This window comes from Mesitornis unicolor, unplaced genomic scaffold (genome assembly GCF_000695765.1).
Source record: "Mesitornis unicolor isolate BGI_N332 unplaced genomic scaffold, ASM69576v1 scaffold9606, whole genome shotgun sequence".
NCBI lineage: Eukaryota > Metazoa > Chordata > Aves > Mesitornithiformes > Mesitornithidae > Mesitornis > Mesitornis unicolor.
Genome location: NW_010191663.1, coordinates 10,977 through 38,843, shown reverse-complemented (window position 1 = coordinate 38,843; position 27,867 = coordinate 10,977). Strand labels below are relative to the sequence as shown.

The following is a 27,867-nucleotide window of genomic DNA, read 5'->3' as shown; positions in this document are numbered from 1 at the left end:
CCTGCTGGAGTTTGCTGAGATAATTTTACTTTAATTGCCCTCTTGCAAGTTGAGCTAGGATTAATTTTAGCTTCACAGTTGCTCTGAAAACCTCCAAACTATAATGGTTCTGGTGATGACATCATTTTGCCATCTGTCTTACAAAAGGCATGAGCAAGAATGATGGTGGCAGTACTGCTGAGCTTTGAGAGGTAAGTCAAAGGACTGTCTCTGGAAGCCACGTGGTATTGTCCTCCTGATTAATAGTTGGCTCTCAGGAACACCAGCTGAAAGGCAGAATAACCTGAGGAAAAGCTTTTTATACCGATGCAGCAAGTGGACTAGTAACAGCTGGAAAAGCAGTGCTGCTCAGCTCATATTCAAAATAGGAATAAAGCTAAAAATTATTACTGAGTTGGAATATAAAGCCTGGGGGTGGAAAGAGTCAGGAAATTATCTATAGAGAAATTCCAAAGATATTTAAGTGCATTTTTAGAGTCTTTGTTCAGAAATTGTTAAAGACAGATTTTTTTTTTTTCTTTTGTTAAAGACAAGGATGTTTTTGCTGAAAATTATTTTGCAGTTTGTTCTTGTTTGGAAGTGTTTCTTTTATATCTTTAACAAATGCTCCAGATCTGGAACAAACACCAGCAGGCCTCATTTTGACAAGACTAGAGAGAGAAACATGGTTGCAAATGAGATAATAAACTAAACACCATCTTAAGGGAGGAAAAAAAAAACATGCTCTTTCTGTGTTATAGTTATTAAATAGACAGTATACCAACAAATAAATGGTAAATATATTCAATTTATCTAGGCTTTCAGAAAGTTTGATTAATCTTTTAAAGAGGCCTGTTGAGGACACTGAAGTATGCAAAAGATGCAAAGTTAATCTCTTTCCTGGATGGAAAGAAATCGCAAAAATAATTATCTCTTTTCCATTGGAAGGTATGGTTACTCCAGGATTTTTAATAAACTGCTTCCTGCAGTGTATTTAGTGTATTGTGGTTTTTTGTGAGCACACAAATATAGAAAATACATAAGTATAGAAACTGAGATAACCAGAGCCATTGATGTTTAACATTTATTAATGAGCCATAAATGTTAATACACAATCATTGATTAAAATTAACCAAAAAAGTTAGATGATTGGACAAATAAAATGTAGGGACAGTAATTCTTAATTGATGGGACAAATTGACTTGTCTTTAGATCCTCAGAAATCTCATCCCATTTCAATTCAAATAAAAATATACAAGTACGGTTGCCATTAGTGAAATCCAGGCACTTGTTCACTGGGCAAATAAAAACTTGGTTTGTTAAAAACATAGATACACTTCACAGATCTCTTTTTTACTAGATACACTGAACTTGCAAAGTTACTTACATCTTATCTTACACATTATTCTTTAAAACTGGAGAATTTTCACCTTTTTTACTACCTAAGTCCTTTTTGTTCTTTATGCTGGACTTAAAATGATGAAAGTGAGAGCGCACCTTGGTATTCCTCCTGTTCTTCTCAACTTTGTAATGAGACAGAGGACTTTGTAATTAGACACTTCCTTATTCATAGTTTTTCCTGCAGCTTTTTGCGCCTTTCATCTTCACTCACATAGTTTATTACTTTCAACCTTTGTCTGGAAAGGCAAATGTCAGGTCTTCAGCAAATTGCTGTTGTTGCACATGAGGTTATTGGGCCCTTGACCCAGTACAGCTCTTACTCATGTTGAGAAGTGTTTCCAGTTCATCACATCTGGTACTGGATCTCATTCAGATTATGAACTCGCAGTGTTTCAAATCTGCTGACTCCAGGCTCTTGCTTGAAAGAACTTTTATGGAGAGTTCTGATGTGGCAGGGTCAGGAGATGGCTGCTTTTGTAGAATTTCTGCCTCTACTTCTCCAAGCTTTGAATGTTCTCCATGATTTTGAATGATCAAGTTCCTACTCTTAACAGTATTGATCAGAAGTCATGTTAGGATTCCTGCCCCTCAAATCTAAACCTGCCATATCTTACTGCATGTTTTTCCCATGACATCACAGCATAGCCATATCATATAACTACAAATGTTGACAATTCCTTTAACTTTCTACCAATTTCCCATTAAATAAATGGGAAATAAAACCCTCATATTGTCAATGTATCCAAGACCCCATGGTCACTACTGATACTGATACTCTATGAGATATTTAGATTAACTGTGTTAAGGAAGATTCCAAGATGGATTTGACAAGCTTGTGTATTTTTTGGCTTCACATGCATTGTATTTAACTGATAAAGAAGTATTTAATAATCCCAGAGAGGAGGGATGGTGACCTGTTGTACACTTCAGAAAACCAAGTGACTTCACCAGGAAGTTCAGGGTCATGACGGTGAGCAGCTATACATCTCTGCATTCCAAGGGCTTTGTGCTTCTTGACCTAACAAAATTAATCTTTCCAGATATAATATAAAGTATGCTTTGTGTATGAACTAGCTTCACTTTAAGGTGTTTCTGGACTGCTATCAATGTGAGGTTCTCTTGTCTGGATTTGTGACAGGAACAATAAATAGGAATGTCACTCTCCTTTGCTGGACTTCTACCTGATGAACTGGCCTTACAGAGGTTGGGCCTCTTTAGACTTTCACCTCTGAGATTTTGTTTAGGTCTAGTTCAGTCTTTAGAAAGCCCTTCTGTTGCAGAATATGTTCCAAGTCGTGAGAGATACAATTGCATTTGAATGTACAACTGCTACCTCAGTAATGTCTTACCTGTGTTTTAGTCACAGGATGTAACTTCATTATATGCTTCATTAGACCTGAAAATCTCACTCCTCTCTGGGATGACCTGTATGGTCAGGCAGTCCTTCAGTGGTGAGAAGACCTACCCATTCCATTCTTCATTTTGCGTTATCATAAGAGACAATCCTTTGTAGGCAGAGAGCACCTATGGAAATGGTGGATATCTTGGTGCAAAAAGACCAACTGTTTCATATCGGTGTTCTTGAGCTCTGTTTCTTTCCCTGCTGGAAGCAAATGATCCAGTCATTCAATACACTAGCAGATAGATTTGATTCAATGCTGCTTTGGTGAGCCCAGACTGGGAGATCAGATCCAAGGATCTGATGTCCATCTGCCTTTTAAGCAGTACCAGATGTTCTGTTCTCAACTCCAGTAATCTTATGAATTAGATGCAGTCTTGGTTCTATTATCAGGTAAGCTGGTATGTGCAGTTTCTCAAATCCTGAAGATTCTGCTTAAGGTAGGGCATAAGGAGATGCCCTTCATAATCCTAACTGAGCAAACTGAGACAGATTAAGTACCAGAATCATCTTAGTCTGTCAATAAGAAGTCTAAAATCTCTCCTCCTTTCCTGATCTATTAATTGAAAATTTTAGAGGCGCAGTACAATCTTGATCTTGCTCTATGTCTCTGTGGATATTTGGAGGCTCTTATTATAGTCTCATGAAAAATAACCTCATGGTATTCTGAGACTGTTCATTTCTCGACAGTCTTTATCCTGTTATCTTGAAGCTCTTGAAGCTGAGATTGTGTCAGGTAGTTCAGTCTAGATCAATTTACCTCTTCATTCTCTGGTGGCTGCTGCTTCAGAATTCTCATTATCTGTAGGCTTTGCAAAATGTTGCTGAAATGGTAGGCAACACAAAATTATGAATAAGTAGGGTTATTGGTTGGAATAATTCAGTGTGCATGCGCGGTGTCTTAAAAACAGAAAAACAGGGAGAGGGAGCTGACTTTACTACCCTGTTTTTCATTCTCCTGGCTGAGTGTCTGTCATCAATACTATGCTAATTGTGTCCTGCCTTATAACTTTGTGTAACAAAAGTAAGAAATGGTAGTATATAAGTATGCTGACAACTAAGTGTGTTTGCTATATAAATAAATCAATAAATTAGTGTCAGGTAGTGGAAGTGTATGTATGTGTGACTCTTGGATATATGCCATGAAGAACTCAGCTACTGTTTCTCTTCCTTTTGTATTAAGTACGGAAGAATGTACCGAAACAGAAAAACATACAAAAATAGTTATCATTTATATTAACAAAGGTAACACCAATTGTATTAGCTAGGAGGAAAATAACCATGAAATACTAGTTTTAACCAATCAGATAATTCAGAGGGTGCAGAATATCTGCAGAGAAGGATTCTTTAAAATTTTGGAAGCTTTGTGATTGACCTTAATACTTGGTGTAATGAGTTAGGTGTTCTCCAGTCCTAGCCAATATTGTACGTTAAATCATTGTTCCTGTGTACTGTCTTCTGTTTTCCAAGTGAACTGGAACCATTTATCACTTAGCATAAAGTTGAAATTCAACATTTAGATATATGGTTGCGTGTATCAATTTAAATAGGTGCCTGGAATACTTGCTAAGAAACGATGCCAATCCGGGGATCCGAGACAAACAAGGATACAATGCAGTTCATTATTCAGCTGCTTATGGTCATCGCTTATGTCTTGAATTGGTAAGAAAACGTATTCTAGATGAAAGCTGTAACAGCTGCTCTTACGGAGGATGATGCAGGGGCCAGGGGACTCCTTCACCTTTGTTCTTCATCTGTAAGCCAGGTCGATAGTGGTTTTCAGCCCCTGTGAGCATAAATATTTCAGCACTTGGTACTCTTAAAACAGGGACAAGCTGAGTAGCTAAGATGGTAGATACTGGCTTAAAAAGATAATAAATGCTGAGATGAAGAGTTAACCGATTGAGGATGTGGGTTATTAGTTTTGTTTTGTTTATTAGCTTTGAATACACTAATTTTTTTCCTGATGGCTAAAATAAAATAACCACAGGTTATCCCCCTGAGAAGTATTAAGATATTTCACAAATGCAATCTGAAGGAGCAAATGGAAATGCAGGGAAAACCTGTAAAGTATAGAGTGCCTTTTAAAGTAGTCTACTGGCCGCTTAACAGAATTCGAGATAATAAAGCATTAGGTAGTTTTTTATTAATCCCTTTGCAGAAACGTGTATGTTATTTGATATGATAATTTTATCTCCTCTGTGTTATACAACTTCGTATTTTTATACAAATTATCCTTTTATATTCAAATGTAAATAAATGTACACATTACATGTAAAATGTAATATTCAAACACGAATTCTGAATGTTTTTAATTGCAGATTGCAAGTGAAACGCCTCTAGATGTTGTAAGTGTGTATTATTTCTTACTGTTTAAGTACTACTGCAAAAAGAAATGTCATTTTAAAAATACTGCTTATCTTCACACTTATTCAACTGTTTCTTCAATGCATAGATGCATTATTTAATTTCAGTTGCTATTTAGATTTAATTGCAATTCAGAATTGTAAAACAGAAAATTATTTTTAAGCCATTTTCTTTTTTTTACTTAACATTCGTATGACCATGTTATACAAATGTGATAATGAAAACTTAGTGATCTGAATGTATTTAGTGTTCTTCAAACTCCTTGAATGTTTTAATTCTACTAGTGCACTAAATTAAATATGATCCTGAAAGAGACTCAGAATTAGAACTTTAGAATACATCTGAAAGTAACAAATAGAACTGCATGCACATAGATATTTTCCTCCTATTTCATAACACTTGTGCCTTTGTTTTGGACCATTTCTTCTCTTGGGGAAATGTTTTTGTTTTGAGAAATCAGTCCTGCCTTCTGGCTTTTCATACTGTTTTCTTGCTGACTTTTCACCTAATCTAAATGCTTGCTTGCTTGTTGGGTTTTTTTTCCCCTACTACAGCTGTTTTCACGTGTCCTTGTCTTCCTTTTGTATGCATTTCATCTATATTATTTCATACGGCTGCTTCAGGAAAAAGAATAATTTTACATTAGTTTCTGTTTTAATTACTGCAGTTATGCAAAACGGAACAACTATGAAGATGAATATGGGGGAGGGGTTGCAGTCATTGCAATTCAAACTCCTTTAAAAGGTTGAAGGGGATCTTGAATTCTGAAGGAAACTATAATCCTATCTTATTCTTCCTGCTTTTCTCCTTTTATATTTCAATCTGTGTATGCTGGAAACTGTAGCAATTATTGCTGAATGTTTTTAAAGGTGAGGGTTTTTTGCACTTACTCGGACTTTCTCTTTTTTGAAGCTAATGGAAACATCAGGTACTGACATGCTGAATGATTCAGACAACAGAGCACCTATAAGTCCACTGCATTTAGCTGTAAGTATTTCATTCTTTAGTGATGATAGCTCATCTCATTGCAAGCAGTTGTTGAAATAGGTTTATTCATTCTGGATTTTTCAAAAATAGGTCAGTAACAATAAATGAAACACAAAAATACGTACATAATATTCCAGAATGAGCTACACACCATGATTTTTGCATTTCACTTACAATTTGCTTCATGGAGCAGTTTCATTTGGAATCTTCCAATTAAGCTTTATTTTATAGTTTATACTAATGAAACTTTTAGAAGACTGGTTCTATAAGTAATGGCTTTATCATCATCATTGTTTAGTAAGAGAAATGTTTGTCCTTAATACTTCAAGAAAGATTTTGCACAGAGAGTGGTGTAGGAGAGGACTTGATGAAACTGTCAATACAAATATACTCAAAATACAGGCTTAATATGTAGCTTTCATCTGTTCACTGGACTTCTAGCGATTGAAAAACCTCAATGTATTTTCTGAAGTTAGCCTGTCTCATGCAGTACAGATGTGTATACATATACATATATATATATATAAAGTAAAATGTAATCTCTAATACTGATAAAAGAAAGCAGTTATAAGAGACTGTTCCTGGAAATTAGTTTTGTCTGGGGACAAAGGTTATGTATACATGAGTATACTTTTAAAATTTATTATGGAAATTATAAAGCCATAGTTGTAGATGTTTATTTTCATTAATAACTTTGACACTTTGTCTTGATATATACCTACAGAGTATTCTCTATGCTATTTTTTTTATCCTTGAGTATCCATTCTGATCTCTTAACTGTTTCATCCCCTAAGTCTCTTTTATTTTACCAGTTATGTTAACTGTAGCTATCTGTACTGTATTCTTTTTACTTACAAATTTTACTGTTTTTTTCTTTTTTAAATACCTTATTTAAAAAGCTAACAGTATTTACTTAAGTTTGCATATGTTCCTCACTTGAAATAATCTGAGGGTGATGTAATTATAACATAAAGCAATGAAACATGCTGTATTCAAAATACTGGTAGTTACACAAATTGGGGAGACATGATTTTCTGAAAGTGTTTTCAGTTGCTGACTGAAAGGGCAAAATGGCAACCTTATTTCTGAAATGGTGAGGTTTTTACAATTAGTCATAATTAATGTAACTACCTACATGCTGCATCAGCTCTTCCACATGTTAAAACAAATATACTGTCTTCGCAGTTTCACTTGTGTAAACCTGGTAAGAAAGGGGAAACCGTGGAGGATGGGCAAACTGAAGAATTTTCTTACTCTTACAGGCCTACCATGGCCATCATCAAGCTCTGGAAGTGCTGGTACAGTCACTGCTGGACCTTGATGTGAGGAATAATAACGGAAGGACACCACTGGATCTCGCGGCCTTTAAGGGACACGTGGAATGTGTAGATGTGCTCATTAATCAGGGAGCATCAATCTTGGTGAAAGATTATGTTGTAAAGAGGACCCCAATACATGCTGCAGGTATGTGCTAACCTCTAAAATTTTGGCTTTTGAAGTAGTTCATCTTTCTGTTTAGAAGTCTCTGTCATTGATGTTCTAAGAAATGGTGTTTAGGAATAGACAATGACTTCTAAGGCATATACTATGCTAAAAAAGGTGTAGCAAAGCAGTTGCGGGTAGAAACCAGTATTAACCCATTAATAATAAAAACTTTTATTATTAATAATAAATCATTTTGGCTTGAGGAGCGCTGTTCCATGCTGCTCTCAGCAGGGTGCATGGTCCTTGTCCATTCAGCTACCTAGGCTGACATGTTCCTGATTCTCTTGTCATCCTTCACAGAGCCCAAACTGTAGGCCCAAATATAGGTATGTGAATTGTGTTGCCTGTCTTGGCAGTAAAGTACTTCTCAAGATGACTGCAGTCTTGGAGATTTCTGTCAGTTTGAGAAGAGACGTGAAACCAATATTTTCAGTTTTTTCCAAAGATTTAAATGACTCCTGAGTGTTTTCAAAATAACAGCAATCATTTGCCATATTTTCTCACTGGCTTTCCTAGAAGACTTCTATAAACCTACCTTTCTCAAACTCTAGCATTTATACTATATTTTTACTTACTTCTTCTCTTTAAAAATAGGCTTATTTAAATTGACATTTATAGTTACGCTGTTGTAGAAATGTTGCCGTAAAAAGAGCATTATGTACAAACCATCGTTGTTCTAACCACTTAATTTGTTGTCCATGAACACAAGCTGCATTCTTCTGTTTGATTTAGCTGCTTCTAACTTCTGTTAGCATTTCTGTCAGCTAGAGAAGCTTGAACTGTCACTGTTTTTGTGTGGACTGAATGCAGCAGCTGTATGTCAGAAATAATTTCCCCTCCAAGAAGCAATCATTTATCTTTCATGAGTTGCATTTAAATGTGATTTCTCAAATTTTTGTTTCTTTTTGCTTTCCCTTTTTTTTTTTAACTCCTTGGTTAACTACTTCTATGCATTGCATTTCCTTCCTCTCTTTCTAAACATGAATTCAGTTACCATTTCATAACTATGCACATGCTACACTTGCTAACAAAATTTGTGTATGATTGGCTAGGTATGTGTTTACCTGTGCCTTAAAACAAGCAAAAGTTACGCTAATTACTATATTTAATTAGTCCTCGTTGTGGATGTTGTATAAGCATATATTCTAATTATGGTTAATGTGTGAAACTTCGTTTATATGTAAAAAAAACAGATACCTGTTGGCAATTGACAGCTGAAATCAATTACTTTTAATACCGTACAGTTGCCAATGCCTGATTTCTGAAATAATTTTCTAATGTTTATCATTTTTTCGTTTTAATTTAAGCTGTAACAAGGGTAACGCTGTGGGTTCTCAAGCTAACAGACTCTAGTCTGAGCAAGTTACCATTCTGTTTGAGCTGTTTATTCAAAGGCAATTAATGTAAAATTTTTTATGATGTTTTACAGCTACAAATGGTCACTCAGAGTGTTTGCGGCTGCTGATAGGAAATGCAGAACCACAGAATGCAGTGGACATTCAAGATGGAAATGGACAGTGAGTTTAAACAATGCACATTCTGTTCTTCACAAGTTACTGCACTTTATAAAAGAAAAATAAATATTTTACATGGATTAATCTGGATTTATTACTTTAAAGGGAGATGATATTTGAACTAGGACAAATGAGACAGTGCATTTTCCAATAAACATTCTGAGGCGATGAAAAATGTTCAGTTGGGAGGAAACCAAGATGTGTCTTACTGCGGAGATGCTGATAAATGGATTCTTGTAACTTAATCAGGACTTCTGAATTAGGAGATATTTTATTTCTTGAATCGAAAAAGTAAATACGAGTTGAATCCTCAAAGTGAAGGTAGTGCTAGAGAAGATCATTGATGATGTAAATTTTAACAGTGTTGTCCAGAAGGACAGTAATTGTTAAATTTCAGCCAAGTGGTGGTCTGTTAAATTTCCATGCAGATTACCCTTTATTTCACTCTCTGCTTAGGACTCCTCTGATGTTGTCGGTTCTCAACGGGCACACTGACTGCGTTTATTCACTCCTTAACAAGGGAGCAAATGTAGATGCCAAAGATAAGTGGGGAAGGACAGCATTACATAGAGGGGTAAGAGAATATTCCTTTTCTGTCCTTTCCAGTTTTATACATACTAATTTCAAATACAGACTTAACACGTAGTGTTAATTAATTCCTCATTATTCTCATCTTGCCATTCTTAGTTTTTAACTGTCTTTTAATTGCTTTCAAAAGGCTAGCTTTTGCCTGTTTGTTGTTTGGACTTCTGGAGTCTCTAAATCTTGCTGTAAAGTGTTGACTGGAGAGATCCCGAAGTACAGCTTTTTGTTACAGGGTGGGGGTAGTGTTAATAGGAGGAAGAAAACTGTGATGCGTGCCATATGCTGAATTTTTTTTATAGTCTCTGCCAGATAAGACAGTTGAATGAGCTCTAGAGATTAGCAGTTCATTCATTGTTATTCCAAGAAATTATCCTGTCATCAGTATGATACATTGCTGTTTTTTCCAACAGAATGGCTGTTTCTAGGAATAAAAAATAACAGCTGTGCTTATTTTGTTATTACTTAAAAATGTAAGAAATTGCCTGAAATTTGCTTACTTGAGTTATACACCTTGGCTTATATGCATGAGTATTTGCAAATTTGCTATTTCCTGTCTCTCTCTCTCTCAGGCAGTCACAGGGCATGAGGAATGTGTGGAAGCATTACTTCAACATGGTGCTAAGTCCTTATTACGAGACTGTAGGGGGCGAACCCCTATACACTTGTCAGCTGCATGTGGACATATAGGTGTTCTGGGAGCTCTTCTGCAGTCAGCTACATCTGTGGATGCAGTACCTGCAATAGCAGACAATCACGGCTATACATCACTGCATTGGGCCTGCTATAATGGTAAAATACATTAAAGCTGAAACGCAGGTCTAAATGTGTGTGTTGATACTGAGATAGAAGTTACTACTCATAATAAAAGCAGCATATAAAGTCTGTCCTCTTTCTGTTCGTATTAGTCAATGTGACAATATGAAAGAAATGGTATCTTGAAGGGGGGTACATTAACATCTAATACATACTATGAGGTGTTTGTACTACATTTTTGTTATAAGCGGCCTTCTTAGTTTTATGCCTCAAGGAGCCTCTCAAGAAATTCAGCGTAGTACCTGTGAATAGAAATGTGTCATATCCCCCAAAAATAACCTTCACAGGGTGTCTTGGGAGGAATGGTTTCAGATTAAATCTTTTTTTAAACTTCCTTCAGATCAACCTTGATAGGCACAAGAAGCTAAAGTATATAAAAGTGATTAAATAAGAATTTCATTTTTTTTTCTTCACTGATACTTTTCTTGGATTTGGGGATGAGGAAACTCATTCAGCTCCTTTGCTAAAGGTTTTGTTCTGTGTGTTCCTTTCCAACATAGTAGAGGCTCTCATTTATTTCACTTCTGAGTCACATAATAGAGAAAGATCGAGAAGTAAGGGTTTAGAGCTTCACTTTACCAATTATTTTTTAAGTTAATAACTAACTAGACTGTCATCCCAGCTGAAGGAACTGGGTAATACACTGGTAGTTTGAACTAGAATAACACCTCTTTATCACATTCATAAAATTAAACTCGTAGAGCTTGGTCCATTTTCAGAGTGACTACGCTGTCCGAATAAAATGGCAATGAAATATGCTTCATTTGTAGGATGAAAATTTGACAGGACCTGTGAAAATACAAATCTTCACACAACAGTAAATGTTGAACTAAGGTTCTCTGCGTATATGCATCAAAGATCAAACAGATAGTTACAGTTATTAGCTACCTGTACAGCAGCAGGCTATAGAATTTTGAAAGTAATAGTATGATAGGTTGAACATGTTCTTTTTAAGCTTTTGTTATGACTTTGGGTTTTAATTTGGGTTTGGCAAGGCAGTAGAAGAAAAATAACCCTCAAATGGTGGAGACATTTTAATGTAGACTAAGTGGTGTATGTACAGAAAATTCTGAAACATGGAAGTGTGAAGAACTAAATTAAGTGTTCTGGATGTTTTTCAGACAGCACAAGATCTCTTCTAAATTTCACAAAGATTACAGTGTTAAATATCAGTTTGATTTTCAGAATTCTAAAAATGTTGTTGTTCCTAAATGTAGCCTTATTGGAAGTAAATAGTGTGTTGTTGAAACTTTAAAGTGAAATATTGCTTAATCTAATTTAGATACATATTTTTGTTGTAATCCATAAATAGACCTTTTCCCTTTTTTAATACCTAATGTTTATGTTTCCTTTAGGTCATGACAGTTGTGTAGAGCTCCTCCTGGAACAGGAAGTTTACCAGAAAATGGAAGGAAATTCTTTCAGTCCGTTGCATTGTGCTGTGTAAGGAAGTGCAAAATTATTCTTCATAGATTTCATTGCTGTATTTAACAAAAGATTTATCATTCTGTAAGTAACAGCCTGTTTAATTCATTGTAGGATAAATGACAATGAAGGTGCTGCAGAAATGTTAATCGATACTCTAGGTGCTGGTATTGTAAATTCAACAGATTCAAAAGGAAGGTAAGAGTGTAAATACGTAGTGGAAGAATGTTTGTCATGTAGTTGCAGTGGCTCTGCTAAATGGTATAATCATTTGGGCCTTTTGTATTTGCTACTTACATTAATTCCCTCTTCCCCCGTTTTTGTTATTTGATTTTTTTTTTAATTCTGTGCTAGAAATAATTTTTAGATTTTTAAAAATCCTGTTCTGATTGAATTGGCTTTTTATTACATAGGCGATTTTGAGCATGTTTTAAATTCTGTCACTTTGTGGGCAAATTTTATGCATATTTTATTTTTTCTGAATCAAACTATATCACTGTTATAAATGATATAGAGGGAATTATTTGAAACTTGAAGGTGGCTCTCCAGCAATATTGATTTCAGCAAGATGGACTGCCCAGCCTTTTATACCTGCAGGATCACAGTCAGGTTCACATACTTTGAATAAAGTAGAAAGCATGGGTGAACATGGCCATGTTGTCTTTTGATCTGTTGTAGAACTCCTCTTCATGCAGCAGCTTTCACAGATCACGTGGAGTGTCTACAGCTTCTGCTCAGTCACAATGCTCAAGTAAATGCTGTGGATTCTTCTGGGAAAACACCTCTAATGATGGCTGCAGAAAATGGACAGACAAATACAGTTGGTAAAGAGAAAGCTTTATGTATTTCCGCTCTTAAGTTCGTTAATCTTACTATAGGTAAAGTTGCCCTGTAGTTAACCTTCTTGCGGATATATTTTGTCAAAATAATATTTTCATTTCGCACAAATGTAAGCCATTAAGAGTTGAAGGAATATGCTTTTAGTTAATACAAATCTTTATTTCCCCAGAGGTGCTGGTTAGCAGTGCTAAGGCTGATCTGACTTTGCAAGACAGCTCTAAGAACACAGCACTCCATTTGGCTTGCAGCAAGGTGTGTGCACAGTCTGACTTACTGGTGCTGAGCTTTCTGTTTGCAAATATTCACTTGTTACTTTGAAAAGTCATTCAAAGCAATTTTTGAAGAGTATTTGTTATATGACAGATGTTTGTTCTGTATTAAGGGTCATGAAACTAGTGCCTTGTTAATACTGGAGAAGATTACGGACAGAAACCTCATCAATGCCACCAATGCAGCCTTGCAAACGTATGTACCAGCAGTGAGTGTGTTTTACAGATGAGGTTTTGGTGTGTGTTTGCTAAAACCAGTATCTTGTTCATAAAGAGGAATCGTCTTCAGAAATTTTTTCCCAAATTGGTTGAATTTTGATCCAATTGCTTAACGGGTACCAAGACTTGAAGTGAAATGGTGTTTTGTTCATACGTAAAGTTCTAGTTTTAGCTGAGTGAGAGGGAGAGAGGTATGATAAATCTTACTGTGTTGTGATTCAGGGAATCCTGTGTGGAATTAGTGCAATCCTCTGATGTTACCTGTAAACCAATATTTTTCTGCTTTTTAAATTACCTAATTTTTCAATTAAAGTTCACTTCAGTTAACATCTCGTTGGAGGCAAACTAAGACTTGCTCTTCAAAGGTAGCTAATAAAAAATCTAGCTGAAGTTTTTTTTTTTCTTCAGCATGCTTTGTTAGGAAAAGATACCTATTGCTACTAGGATAATTACTAGGACTATTTTCTATTCAGTATTATGAAGAATACAGTATTATTTATGCTTCCTGAAGATCTTCGCTCAAGTAGAATTAAGCCTATTTCCTTAGCCCAATCACAGGGAAAACTTAAAAATGTAGTGGTATGTCATAGTGGGGAATATATTTCAGGATGGGCTATTAAAATTACTCTCCTGCATTTTTTTCCTTTTAAAGAATGTATTTGTGTTATAGGCAGTATTTGACACTTGATACATTGCTGAGTTATGTACATGAATTTTTAGACTGCTTGAATAATGCTATCACAGACCATTTAGGGAAAAAAACTCTGGGATTTGTAAGCAACTTGTGTATTTCTCTGGGCTTGCATCCCTTCTGGAATCTCTCATGTCCAAACTCCTACAGTTCTTCCAAGTCTTTCCAGAGATCTGCTTGAACTCAGGAGTTGAGTACAGTCAGGCTCCTTCCTCTGCTCTGCTCCTGCTGCTCACCATGGGGCACCTCAGGCAGCAGGAAAGCAGAAAAAGGATTCATTGCCCCAGATCTGGCTTGAAGAGGAGAAAAAAAGCAAAACTGAGATGGGAACAGTAACTTCCTCACTATGTGGTGCCATAAAGAAAAGAAAGTGCACAATTGTTACTACTGTACAGTTTCTTTGGAATGAGAAAAGAGATTTGCTGGGTTTCCTATCTTATTTATTATATCTACAATATTTACATAATGTGTAAGTAACATACCAGTATGAATACTTCAATAATCATTTAACTAGATGCAAGCTACCTATCTTGTTCAAAGATTTATATACCTATAAGGTTTATATTTGCTTGTCTTCACAGACCTCTGCATGTTGCTGCTCGGAATGGACTAACGGTTGTAGTCCAGGAGCTTTTGGGGAAGGGAGCAAGCGTACTTGCTGTAGATGAAAATGGTAAGAACAAATTCAACTTCATTTCCCCATAAGGAACTGTGGTTTTAAACTCGTCTCACTGAAAAGCAATGACCCTTTGGGAATTTCATATGAGCCTTGCAGTAGGTTACCCCATAGGAAACAAATGTGTTGTTTTGGTGATGGGTCATTTTAGCAAAGCTCAGAAGTGTAAGAGGAGTGAAAACTTTCAGAACAATGCAGGTCGCGGCATGGAAATGTTTGATTTGTATTTGTGGTTTTATAATGTATATGCTATAAATACAGTAGCTTTGGCATAATGGAAATGGGGGGAAAAATGTAATGCTCAAAGTAAAATATAACTTTCAGCTGTTGAGAAGCTGGATTGCATTTCCATCCATTTTGGGACGGTAGGTATATTGGTGTTAGTTTTTAAAAGCAAGTATGGACTACAGATCTGTTACTGGTCTCAAGCTTCTGGCTTCAGAGTTTTTTGGCACATAGAAGTATGAAAAAGTAACTTCTTCATCACAGAGAATAAATCCTATAGCTTTTAAGAACAAAAGAGAATTGGATCTACTGACTTCTTATTTGCATATATTCATGTAAGAAATCCGCAGACCTCCAATGCTGTGTTTTTAAAAGCATAATAGTTCCTGCTCTTATGCCACACCCCAGTATGGCTTTTAAATGTAAGCAGTAGCTGGAGTGTGGGGGGAATAGATATTTTCCTTTTTTAAAAAAAATTTTTCTAATTTTTTTGTCATTTTGTTGTTGTTGTTGTTTGGCTTTTGTTTGTTGTTGTTGTTGTTGTTTTTCCCCAGAAGGGATGTGCCTAATTAATAGTTCTAATTATACTTCCAATTTGGAAAGTTTTTCCCTGTTAATGTCTACTGTGACTTTCCCTAAAATGAAAAGATTGGAAAACACCTTTTTGAGTTTTGTTTCTCATCACAAGTATGCTAACTGGAGATGCTGTTTGTACTTTTGTGGGCTTTTCATGTGCAGCCAGCCTTGGTGCCTTGTTAGGGTGCACCTTTGGCAGCACAGAGAAAAGTTGGTTGTATAGAAGTCACAGCTCTCTGGCAGCCTGGGGATCGACCTGCAACGTGTTAAACAACTTCTAATCCTGTTGAATTTTAAAGAAAATCTTGAGTGCTACCTACTCTCATTCATCACTGTGCTTCTTACCTTTTCCTTCTCATAGCAATTGCTTTGTTCATAAAATTTTAAGTAGCCTTGAGAATATTCATAATTAATTCTTTTTCTGTTAAATGAATGTGCCAGCTTAAGGTACAGTATATGCATAGTGATGAATACTTTGGAGTTGTGAGAGAGCAAGGGAGATTTCAATGGGTTTTTTCAGTATATTTCACCTGTCACTGTAATTTTTCTCTTAATTCTTAGAAGTATTAATATGTCAGCCGGCTTGCTAAACCTGTTGCAAAAGTTTTCTTGATTTCCATAGCGTACCTTTTCTATTAAGTGGAAAAGCTGGCAGTAGTGATAGCCAAGTTCTGCTTTAGGTTTGCTTGTCTTTCAGCATCTGCTGCTAGAGGATAAGTATTGCTAAAGAAAAGAAATATTAAATGCATTTATTCTAATAAAGTGAAAATGTAGGAGAAACTTTTTTTTTTATTAGAAAGGCTTAAAAGAGTATGATTCATGCATTTTTGGGGGTGAAAGCTCTCTGTTTAGCAAAGCAGACTGAAGAAATAGGCGCTGCAATATTTTGCATCACAACACTGACACTCCCTTACTGTAGCATAGCTCAGATAAGTACAGTGATCTGCCACGCAAGCTTGGCGTTTCAGATAAAATCAAATGAAACTGGAGGTAAGGGTTGAGTTAGTGTTCTACATGGATGTGTCTTGATATGTGGAACGTGTAACCAGCAGAAACTCAGCTGGTATGGAGTGGTGATCCCCTTTTTGTCTTGAAGTTCTTCCTTTCTGTAAAAGCTGTGTTGACCTTTTTTACAAGCGGTCTCTATTTGTGTCTGTATCTGTATAAAGCTACTTAATGGACCTCTGTTGTATCTGAGCTACAGAAAATGATTGAAAAACGTGACCTTTGGATAAAAACTGACATCACTCCAATTCTCTGGATTTCAGTATATACATAGTTTATAATTTTAAAACTCTAGATTGGAAGTCATACTGCTTTTGTTATAGAGCATCTTTTAATGTGATAAGATCACTTTTTGAGATGTTTGAGAACGAATGTGTGTGGAGAACTGTAACCCTTTTGGTTTCCAAAAGTAGTCATGTTGAGGATTCATTCTCAGTTCTGTATCAGTTTTCACTCAAATCTTTCAGCTCTTTTCCCGTGTTTCCACACCTGTTTGATGAAACTTTGCCATCACTCACATCTACAAAAATTCAGTTGAATTTTACATTAGTTTTGCAAGTTTGCCTGCCTTAGATTACTAGCTTTCTCTTTCATTTGTCACCAGCTGAAGTTTTATTTTTGGTTGCTCAGTCAACTTCCAAGGGGTTTTTGTTTGTTTGTTTGCTGGGTTCCTTGCTTGTTTGTTTTCCTGCTATTTCACTTACTGGGCTAGGTAAATTTCCTGATATTTTTTTATAATTTGTGTATTAATGTGCACCACAGCAGTGAGAGGAGCCACTCTCTAACTGCAGAGACTGACAGAGCATGGAGGTTTCTTTTGTTTTCTAGATTAATCATAACAGTGACGATTGGTCCAAGCTTTTTTTTTTAATTAAAAAAAAAAGCAGGGGATGTATATGTATTTTTTCTAAGCCTTTCTTTACTCATATTCTAGTTTATATTGGAGACCTCCAGTTTTCTGGAAGGAATTTTTCTTGTAAATGCTTATGAGATGACTCACACTTCAGATGCCTTTCTTCTCTTTCCCAAGCGTAACACTTTATTCAGGTTATCTTGAGAACCGTCTTTGCACTGACCGCATTAATAACCCTCAGAGTTTCCTGTAGGCACCTCCAAGGGAACTTTCATGCCCCAGGGGAGGGAGCAGCTCTGCTTTTGCGCAAGGGAAGTCCTGGTCTTAAGCCCATGTCCCCCACTTAGGCCCTGTTTTCTGTTGTGCGAGGAAGCTGCTTCACCTCCCTCTCCTTCTCTTGCCCTGTCTGTGAATGAGGACAGTGATACAATTTTTTGACCTGTGAAAGCTTATGCAAATACAAGCACAGATTATGGGGAACATTATATGAGAACTGAATAAGAGTATTTCAGTGGACTTGGTACATTTACCAACATCTTTTTTATGTATTTATACCTATTGTTGCCCTGACATATGAATGATTAGTTTGTAGTTGTTTGAGACATAATGTTTTGTTCTTATAATTTTAAAATAATTAGACAAAAACTAAAATGGTGGAGGATGCAGATGTCAGTTTTTTCTCAGTGCAAGCAGTTACTTCATTTTGCTACGTCTAAGGCAAGAATAAAACTGTTATTTCATTCTAGTTATGGAAGCCAGAAGCTTAAGATCTACAATCGAGTATTGGTATAAATACTGGTTTTAGAGAACCTCTAAAAGAAGCAATTAATCTGTTTAATCTTTACATGGGCCTTTAATGTTTTTTATGATGAACTGGGATGTTCAAAGGTAGCTGGTGACTGCTCGTTTTCATTCTTTGAGCTTTTATCAAATCATGTTGGTGACAGAAATGGTGTTGAGTATGGCCAGCTTGAATAAACATCCACTGTGTGTCAGCTTATCTTCATACAACCTCCAGCAACGAAATATTAAATTGTGTGCATCAGAGGATCAGTGCTGAGCCCTCTGTTCTGCCTGACATGCCTGAAACGCAGTCTTCAGCGGAGCATAGCAAGCTCCGGTCCTTGCTTCTGAGCCCTCTCAAGAAGTATCTCTTCTGCAGATGGTCACTGTTAATGCTGTTTAAGTGCTGTGGTACCTTCCTAACAGTGAAACATCCGCTGCGCTACTCTTCTGTATGACCCTATCACATGGTTGGCTGCTGCGTTTTGTGCTCAAATTATCTGTGTGTTTCCTTGGGTTGTGGGCTCCTTTGGGCAGGGACCGCTGTCTTGCTCTGTTCCAAACATCAAGCACAAGGTCTGTCCTGAGCACACAACAGTTCAAATGCAAGACTGTCTGTCCCCTGCTTGCTGTTTTCTTAATTTCTAGCTGCAGTTATTTTCCGTAACGTGCGTACTTGTTTAAAACTTCTGTGCAATTGTACAACACAATAACTACTCCTGAGCTCTATCCTAACACTTGACCTGGATCTAACTGTACAATAAAGCTGATTTCTTAGTAGTTGAAACAGTTGCTGGTAGAAGGGCATTGCCTCATTTTCCCTGTTTTCTTAAGGTCTGTAGAGCAATCAACCATGCAGTTTGCTTTAAAGCCATCTATTATTTAAAATTACTTGTGTACTTTTTATGTGGATGTTGTACACCTTTTAAGTTGTGGAGTGGGGGTAGCACAGGACTTCAGGCTCCCAAATGTACCTGAACGTGAGTCTTCCTGTTCAGCTTGTTGTGGGTAAACCTATCACATGCAGTGAGAGATACCGCAAAGGTGCTACAAGGTGGTCTGGCCTCCTGCTTCTGTGTGGAGCCAGGTAGAGGGAACTTGCTTTGGTCTTGGCAGCAGAATTAGCTGTTACCAGTGGTTGTACTTACGTGACTGCTCTGCTTCTAGAGCTGCCGGTGTCACCACCCATTGCAGTGCCTTGGTGTTGAAGAAATACACCGAGACTCGTGCCAAAACTTACCCTCAGGTACCTTGCTGAATGCTTAAGGCTAAGGCCTGAGACAGGAGCAATGCAGGGATCTCCACTGAGACAAAGCTGAAGCTTTTTTCTTGGTGTTTAATGAATGCATAGGGAAGGAGAAAGCTGCAGAAGGAGAAAAGTTAGAGCCACATTTACCCAGAAGAGTTTTCACAACTCTGTGACCTGACTGCAAATCGTTCCTCGGCTCCCTCTCCTGTATTTGGGGCCTGTCAAAGTCTCATTGCCTGGCTGAAGGAGTTTGGCCAGACCAGTTAGACAACCAAGAAGTGTAGTTTCTCTCTGCAAGGCCTAGCCTGCTAATCCAGCTGGCAGTTCCTCAAATGTCTGTGGATTTCTTAACTGATATCCCTCAAATAAAAGTTAGACACTGGCTTTAGAGTTTGTATTAACTGTAGATTGTAATAAAGGGTAGGTTGATTGGAATTGTATACTTGGCCGTTTCAGTTAACTGTCCCTGACGCTTTAGGCAGCTTGTTACTGAGACTGGACAGTCTTATTAAAAGAGCTGCCAATGAAGAACAGCTGTATGGAAGCTTCTGGATGGAGAAATATTTAACATGTTGAGCTGTAGTTTCTGCAGTGGCTGTCTAGTGAATGCCTCTACCCACTGCTGTTGGCTGCCATTAGCTGTCTCTCTTCAGCCAAGTAGCTTCCTCACCATTTTCAAATCCAGACTTTTCTTGCTGTGCTTAACAACACAATTACATCTCAATCCAGTTGATAATGCATTTCATTTTATATCCTTTGTTGGTTTTTTTTTTTAAGCAGTGCAGAACTAAGAAATATAAAATGCTATTGCAGCTGAAGGATGACAAGATCTTGGAGAAATTTTCACATTGTCTTTATTTTAAACAAAGGTTTTGTTTTCTTTCTTGACTTCCTAGGTTACACACCAGCTTTGGCCTGTGCGCCCAATAAGGATGTGGCCGATTGCCTAGCTCTCATTCTGGCCACGATGATGCCCGTTTCCTCGAGCAGCACATTACCTTCCCTTACGTTCAATGCCATTAACCATTACACGAACACCTCAAAAACTGTCACCTTCGATTCCTTGCCGATCATGAGGAGTGACCACAGCTCCTACTGTACTTTCAACAACATTGGCAGGGAAGATGGCTACCCGTACACAGAAGAAGATGAACTCAATGACTCGGATTCTGAGACCTATTAGGAGCCACGTTTTGTAGGTCTGAAGAGCGAACCCTCACACCAGAAGGTCAGACTTGGGCTTTTGAAAAAAAGCTACTGGTGTTTGAACACAGAAGGAGGACAGGCCTTTGAGAAGATGTTTTTTATTGTGGTTGCATATTAAAAAAAAAATCTGTGAGACTCTAGGAGGATTTTTAAGAACATATTTTGCAGAAGAAGCATAAATTCTTAAATAAGTACTTGGAATCCATGGCAAAAAAAAAAAAAGAATGTCAAAACTGTTTTATTTAACTGTATTCTACCATTGTGTTTCTGGTGCCGGGAGTAATTTCTGCAGACTGGGCGCCCTACTTGATGTAAATGACCACCACCATTGTACAACACAAAGGATGCTAGATTTAAGTGTTCTCTATGAAACTAAAACCATTTTGAAGGCAATAAATGAGTTTGGTACAGTAGGCATTGTTTGTGCTGCAAATTGCCAAAGGACCAAATAACTTAAAGATTTTTTTTTTTTTTAATTAAATAAGTTTTTGTGAAAACTGGAATAGGTTATTTGAGAAGTTGTTTCAACCAAACCTTAATTACTTCTGGAAAAGAAGCTTAGATTTGGTTTTAAATGTTGATTTATTTTTTTTAATCATCTGAAAGCCTTCCGACACTATTAAATGTACCATGAAAGAAAGCAGATGTACTTCTAAATTTTGTTTTCTTTTTCCTTTAGGTGAAATGAACTTGTCATACTTTTATAATACTAAAATTAAACCAGCTAACAAGGTGAAGTCAGGGTGAAAAGTGTACAGTGTAATAAACAAGGGAAGGGGTGGGAGATGCGGGAGGGAAGCAGTAACTGTTGCACAGTTTTAGATTATTTTTTTTAACCTTTGGGTTTCGGATTGAGTTTTTTTAATTTAAAAATACACAAGTAACTTGGAAACTATGAAACTGCATAAAAAATTGAAATAACATAATATGTCTTGATAACCCTGTTGTGACCAAGAGTTCTTTTCATTTATTTGTCCACTACCTTACATCATAAAGTCATATGTAAGATTAAAATGGTATATCCCTATCACTTTTTTTTTTCTTAAAATCCTGGAGTTACAAAGGTGGGGTGGGGGGAGGTGAATTTAAAAGTATATTTCCCTATTAGAGAGAAAAGTACAGTGTCTGGTCTGTGGAAGAGCTGTGTATCTTTGTTGTGCTCCATTTAGAAAATAAACAGCAGAAACAGGTCCCTGTAACGTAGTTCAGACTTGCCCGAATACTATTTTTTTTAATTTATAACAGACTACTGTGGGTTTTTTAATTGCCTGAAGAATGAAAAACTGACATAAGTAATCTGAATTTTTGTCTGTTAAATATGAGTATTTACTTTATTTGGCTCTGCTTTAACTATAACTGTTACTTTTCAAGTGAATTTGTTTATGTACATGCAAGGAATCCTTGCATGTCCTGGTAAAGTACAAATAAATTACTACAAACTGATTCCAATTTCCTTTTTATCCTTTTTGTATTGTGAAACTGGAAATCTTTATGATATTGTAAATTATCAGCTGGTTTTCTGAACATAGTGTGGAAACACGGGACAATATTTTGATCTATTTGATAATTTTGTGGGTTTTTTGAAGAATTAATGAGCATGTACATAGAAATAGTGACTGCTTGAATACTGTATTTACCTGCACTCTTTCAGTACTTCAAGATTCCTGTATATTTTATGGAGCATAATAAAACCCAAATGTGAGTTCTACTAATGAATAATGTATTTGTATCTACTAAGCATTCATGACAAAGTCTCCTTTGTTGAACTGTTAAGAGTTTATAAAATTTACTTCACAAAGGCTTTGACAGCACTTTAATTCTAAAGTGAAGGTGAGCTATTTAAGTTTGAAGTCATTTTCGGTGTTAAATTACTTCATTATTCCTTTAGGCTTCCTTGGAAGTGTTACTTTCTCAGCCATTTGTGCCGTGTTCACTGTTACTTATGCAGCAAGTTTGTCTGTTAGCAGAGTTAGATGACTTCAGGGAAACCATGATTTCTGTGTTTTCTTCCCTCTGGATCTTTCAAAGTGCGGGGCTATGTAGGAGTGATGTTTGTGCCTCGGCTGAGCACACAAGCATCACTCAAAAGATCCATCTTGGCCTGTCTTGAGAGTCACTGCCTCCATGGAAATGCAAAGGTTGAATTATTCTTGGTGGAACCCATTTTTCGTCATGTGCTCGTGGAAAACCAGACTCAGAATGGCAAGTAGGATGCTGTTAGTTAAAAGGTAACAATTGCATATTTCTGTGAATGAAACTGTCCCATTTTTGTTGCTTTGAAGGAACTGTGAGAAGTTGATACTGATAGGCCTGCATTATCTGTGCTAATTTCTGTTTGACTTCAGGATGCCCTGTTACCCAGCGTGGGGTCTGCAGTCACGGGGCAGTTGGTAGGAGGGGACGCTCCTGTCTTTGAAAAATCCGCAGGGCAGCAGAGACTGAGAACTGCCCCTGTCCACTGTGTGCCCGGGTGATGGAGGAGACAAAGCTCGGAAGGTAAAGATTTGGGTACGGAATACAGGCAATTGCAGATTTGTTTCTTTATGTCAATCAGAAATTGTGCCTCTTCCATTTCATTACTGCTCACCTCTTGAGGAAGAAAACAATTTTGCTGCATTAAATTGCTTTGGTTTTAAGTTTTGTGAACTTCTTAGAGCTAAAGATCTGTCCTTTTTTACTACAAATTACTACAAATTATTCCATTTAGGAATTCAGAGTTACGTGATTTGGGTGTCTCATCTATCTCATCATTAGAATTTATTCAGTGAGCCTGTAGATTGCAATTTGCATGTAATTTGTAGGAGGTTCCTATTTAAAATAAAACAACTAACTCCATTACTACCTGGCAGTATGGGTAGGACAGTAATTGTGCCTTGTAAGTGATAATTGGGACTATCATGATAATATGGTCTTATTCCAAAAATGGAACATGATTTGTTTAAAGTACATGCTACTGTTGTCAGAGACCACTTTCTTAATGAGAAATAAAGGAACAGAGGGTTCCTTGCTTCTGTAAAACAAATACTGCTGCCTGTGGCTGATGGAGGTGTTTTTTTAGGGTTTTTTTTGTTTGGTTTTGTTTTTTAAAAGTAAAAGTGGTCATACCTCAGTGGAGGCCTGTTCATGTCCAGAAAATTGTATTGGAAGCCCCATCTTTCTAAAAGAAATCCTCCTCTTTTTGTACAGATGAATAGGGCACAGTTATTACAACCTTCAACCATAAACTTGGATCTTGGTTTTTGGTTTTTTGGTTTTTTTTCTGCTTGTATTTTCTCATTTAAAAAACTGACTTGTCTACCAGGCTACAGAATTAATAAATAGTTAAAAAAAGAGTTAAAAATGAATTACTTCAAAATTTTGCTCTTTTTAACATAAACACAAAGGGCATTAAAGATCCCAAAGGTGTTACCTAAGGTCTACAGAAGATCACTAAAAAGGAGCATGAGATAATGTTTACAGATGCTTCAACCCAGTTAATTTTGGGTTTGGTGGATTTAAGAGAGGAATTAGCCTTCCTGTCTTGCCCAGAGATTATGTCTCTTCAAAGGCAACAACTACTGAAGTAATCCAGAATAACATTATTTATTTATATTCTACTTTATAGCCAACAAAAAGAGAGAATGTTCATTAAATCCAGTTGGTTTGAGATAACACAAGGGCTGTTCTGGTAGCTCAGAAAAAAAAAACAGTCATTGGGTGACCTTTCTGTTAATGATGCAATAAGGGGGTGAGGGGATAAGGCTGTAGCAAGACTGCAAGGAGCAGTGAATACTGTGCAGAGAGAGGACTGTGCTCTAGCATATACTTGTGAGGTTTTTCGTGTGCATAATCACGAAACTTTCTTAACAGTGCTAGATGTGTCTGGGGAGCCCACACTACGTATGTTTGGATCAGTGATGTTCACATCTTAAAAACTGAAACATAAATACAAAGGGTAAGTGTATCTGGAAACAGCAGTCGTGGAGAGCTGGAGGACACGCTTTTTGGCTCGGTGTACCTCAGGGTGGTTGAGGGAGGTGTGTGGTTGTCCCCAGCTGCAGCGGTGAGAGTGGCAGGAGGATCTGGGGAGCCCACACTACGTATGTTTGGATCAGTGATGTTCACATCTTAAAAACTGAAACATAAATACAAAGGGTAAGTGTATCTGGAAACAGCAGTCGTGGAGAGCTGGAGGACACGCTTTTTGGCTCGGTGTACCTCAGGGTGGTTGAGGGAGGTGTGTGGTTGTCCCCAGCTGCAGCGGTGAGAGTGGCAGGAGGAGCTGGCAGGAGCCCCCTCCTCATCTGCCACCACTTTCCCTGCTCTGTGACTCTGCTGATAGTGCACATCCACTTCCCAAAAGAAATGCCATCATGTGTTTGGTTAAAAGCATTGGCTCCTGATAACAGTAATTCCCCATAATCCAGTCCTGGTTGGATCATACTAATAACCTTGGAGAGAAGGCCCTTTATAATCTCTTAATAAGCAGTTTAAACTTTAAACACCGCTTCCCATAGGTCTGGATTTAAACTTGGCAAAATCCATTTTAATATCAGGAAAAAGTAAGCATTTAAATTCTTGAAGTTGGTCCAGCAAATCCTTAAATCCAAGATTGACCGGTAATTATTGCCTCTTGTAGTAATCTCTCAATGATTTGTGATGACTTCCTCACAATCCTTTAATATGCTGCAGAAGCTGATGGGTCAGTTGGAGATTTCTTTCAGATTAGGATTAAAGACCTTTTTTTGTAAATCTGTAGCTGTGACTCTAAATTGGACAAGATAAGAATTTCTACAACATGGGGTCTCCCTTACAGACTGAAAGCTGCAAAGTTATATGTGAAGAGATGCAATATGGGCCTCTTTGGTAAACTGATGATAGCACTGGCTTTTTTATTTTTCTGGCACCCTTTCTCACTGTAATATCCATATGCTTAGAAGAATGTTAAGTGCCAAGGAGCCACCGTGCATTAATTTGAAATGGCAGAAAAACCGGCTATTCGTTAAAAAATCCTATAATTATATTTATAATGATCTATAAGCCTTATCACAAAAATCCCTTTGTTTTACTGCTTAACAGGAGAAGCCAATGCCTGGTTGGACATTGTAAATGTCACCCAGGCCCCATGTTTGACCCATGCGTATCTACTGAGAGAAAAACTGTCTGAAATGGCAGCCTCAAAAAGAGCATTTCTTTCAGCTGTTCAGTCATCTAGAGCCCCTAAAAATTGCAAGGGGGGGGGGGGAAGTTACAGATGTGACTCAAATTTTCAGGCTGTGGGCTTCTTTCCTGTCTCTACAACTCATCTCACAACTGATGGGAAGATGGGAAGAAAGAAGATGAATGTTGCTACTTGTGGGACTTGAAGGTCTCTTTCCAACCCAGTATCCCAGTCTCTTCAGCACTGTTATTTGTCTTCAAATAAAGCAGTATCTAAATTATCCATGCTTCCCTGGTGCTGTGTGTTATGTTACACTGGGGTAAGCTGAGCTCCCTCTGTTCCATGCTGTTTTAGCCATTTGCAAGCCGAGATTAGGAAAGGAATCCTGCTGTATTTCACTGTGTAACTGTAAACATAGTTGAATAATATGGAACCTAAAGACTCTTTCAAGCTGTCTTCATATTGTTAGTGTCACTAAATATTTAAAGTGCAAAAGAACACCTTACAGTTTCTTTTTTTCATTAAAATTGCAACAGAAAGAACCAGGTATTTTGCTACTCGGATTCACAACAGAACAAGACAAACCCTTGCTTCCAAGCCTTGTCAGATGACGGATGTGCAGCATTCCTTCTTGTACCTGCGGGCTGACTTAGTTCAGAAAGCTTAAGACATTGAGATGTTCTTTTATGTTAAATGATTAAATTAGATACCTTAAATAGTTTTAAAGAAAAACCTAAGATATTTCCTATCCCTTGCCAAATTTTGTTACTCAAGCTATCTGCAGTTTTCTTAAAATCATAAAAATCTTTTTTTAGAATCTATTAACATCTTACTGAATTTCTAATCTCTTCTCCCAAGAGCTTGTTTGATCTGCTGTGGGTACCACCATTGTCTCTGGCTTCTGACCTGCATTGCCTATGCCTGCCCTCCCAGTGGAGGGAGGAAGGAGAGCACAGTGCATCTCTGAAGGACTTCCATGGCTGTTGACCATTGAAATCTTGATTGAGTGGTAACTCACTTCAGCCTGTGAATATTTGGGGCTTTCAGGAATGGCATCTGTCACCACTTCTGTATGGTTGAGATTTTTTTTAACCTACATAAATGGAGGAGAAAGGAATAGTTCTTTCTAGCCACTGAATCTGCATGTGTCAGTAGTAGTGGTTAGGCATTGTTCAAGTCCTCTTTTTTGTAACAGTTCTGAAAATGCCATTTTCTGCAGTTGGCTCTTCTGTTCACTTTAGATGGTAAGTCTGAAGCAGCCAAAGAGGATGGTCAGGTTTTTTTGTATTGGTCCTCTTGAGTTTTCTGTGATGCTGGGGTGTTCGTTAAATACCTAATGCTGCAAGACGGGTCGCAGCCTGGGCAAAGGATCCTGTGCTTCATGACAATGGCTTCCTTACTTCCATGTTGACTGCAGGAGGCTCCTGAAGCTCAGTCACTCAGTCCGGTTCATTGCACCTGTAGAGCTCTGCCCAAATGAGCTTACACCCACTTGTGCATTGTGAAGATCTCTGATCTGCACAGATGTTCCCAGTCTGTTACCAGTTCCTCAGCCTGTTCACATGCATCTTAGTAACTTAACTCCAAAGTCCTGTTTGCCAGATGTTCCTTTGGTGTGCTTGCTGGTGGTTTCTCTTGCTGTAATCAGAGTAATCCCCACATCCACCTGGAAACCTCCCTGGTCATGTGAATCCCAAAGCAGCAGATCCATTATGAAGAAACCCCCAACACCTCTGACTTGCATGCTGTTACCCGTACCTGGAGAGTTCCTCTGGTTATTGGCCCCTTCCCAGGGGCAGTGTCAAGGCCCTTTAAAGACATCATCCCCCACTGCCTTTCTCATTCTGGATGTTCCTTTGGCCTCACTACAGATTCCTAGATCCTGATTTTAATTTAATCCAAGAAACCAAGGAATTTAAAGCTGTTCTAGACTTAAGCTGTACTTCCCATATGTCAAAAGATCTTTGTGTGTTCTGGTTTGTCTCTGTTTGCACTCACAGATGGAAACCATTCAGGAAGCTTTAAGAAAACTTTGTATCCATTGAAGAGATACTAGAGGATGGGCTGTGTTACAGTATGTTATGAATCTGCCTCTGCGACTATCATCAGCCTTGCTGAAGGCTTCTCACACCTCCTCAGTAAATGGTACGCAGCTTCACTCACGTGAACTCCGAGTTGTC

General features: G+C 37.4%; 1 protein-coding gene across 2 annotated transcripts in view; it reads left to right on the top strand.

Annotated features, from left to right (window-relative positions):
- The window catches only part of ANKRD28 (ankyrin repeat domain 28), a 76,158-nt gene extending 55,214 nt beyond the window's left edge, over positions 1–20,944 (top strand). For both annotated transcript variants that reach the window (XM_010186812.1, XM_010186811.1), the window contains exons 15-28: positions 4,330–4,441; positions 5,101–5,127; positions 6,059–6,133; positions 7,396–7,597; positions 9,048–9,135; positions 9,589–9,706; positions 10,287–10,506; positions 11,886–11,973; positions 12,070–12,153; positions 12,634–12,779; positions 12,965–13,047; positions 13,178–13,260; positions 14,556–14,647; positions 20,238–20,944. In XM_010186812.1, the coding sequence (XP_010185114.1) occupies positions 4,330–4,441; positions 5,101–5,127; positions 6,059–6,133; positions 7,396–7,597; positions 9,048–9,135; positions 9,589–9,706; positions 10,287–10,506; positions 11,886–11,973; positions 12,070–12,153; positions 12,634–12,779; positions 12,965–13,047; positions 13,178–13,260; positions 14,556–14,647; positions 20,238–20,524 (1,705 nt within the window). In that variant the 3' untranslated portion in view covers positions 20,525–20,944. The remainder of the gene's footprint in view (positions 1–4,329; positions 4,442–5,100; positions 5,128–6,058; positions 6,134–7,395; positions 7,598–9,047; positions 9,136–9,588; positions 9,707–10,286; positions 10,507–11,885; positions 11,974–12,069; positions 12,154–12,633; positions 12,780–12,964; positions 13,048–13,177; positions 13,261–14,555; positions 14,648–20,237) is intronic.
- The last annotated feature ends 6,923 nt before the right edge of the window (positions 20,945–27,867 follow it).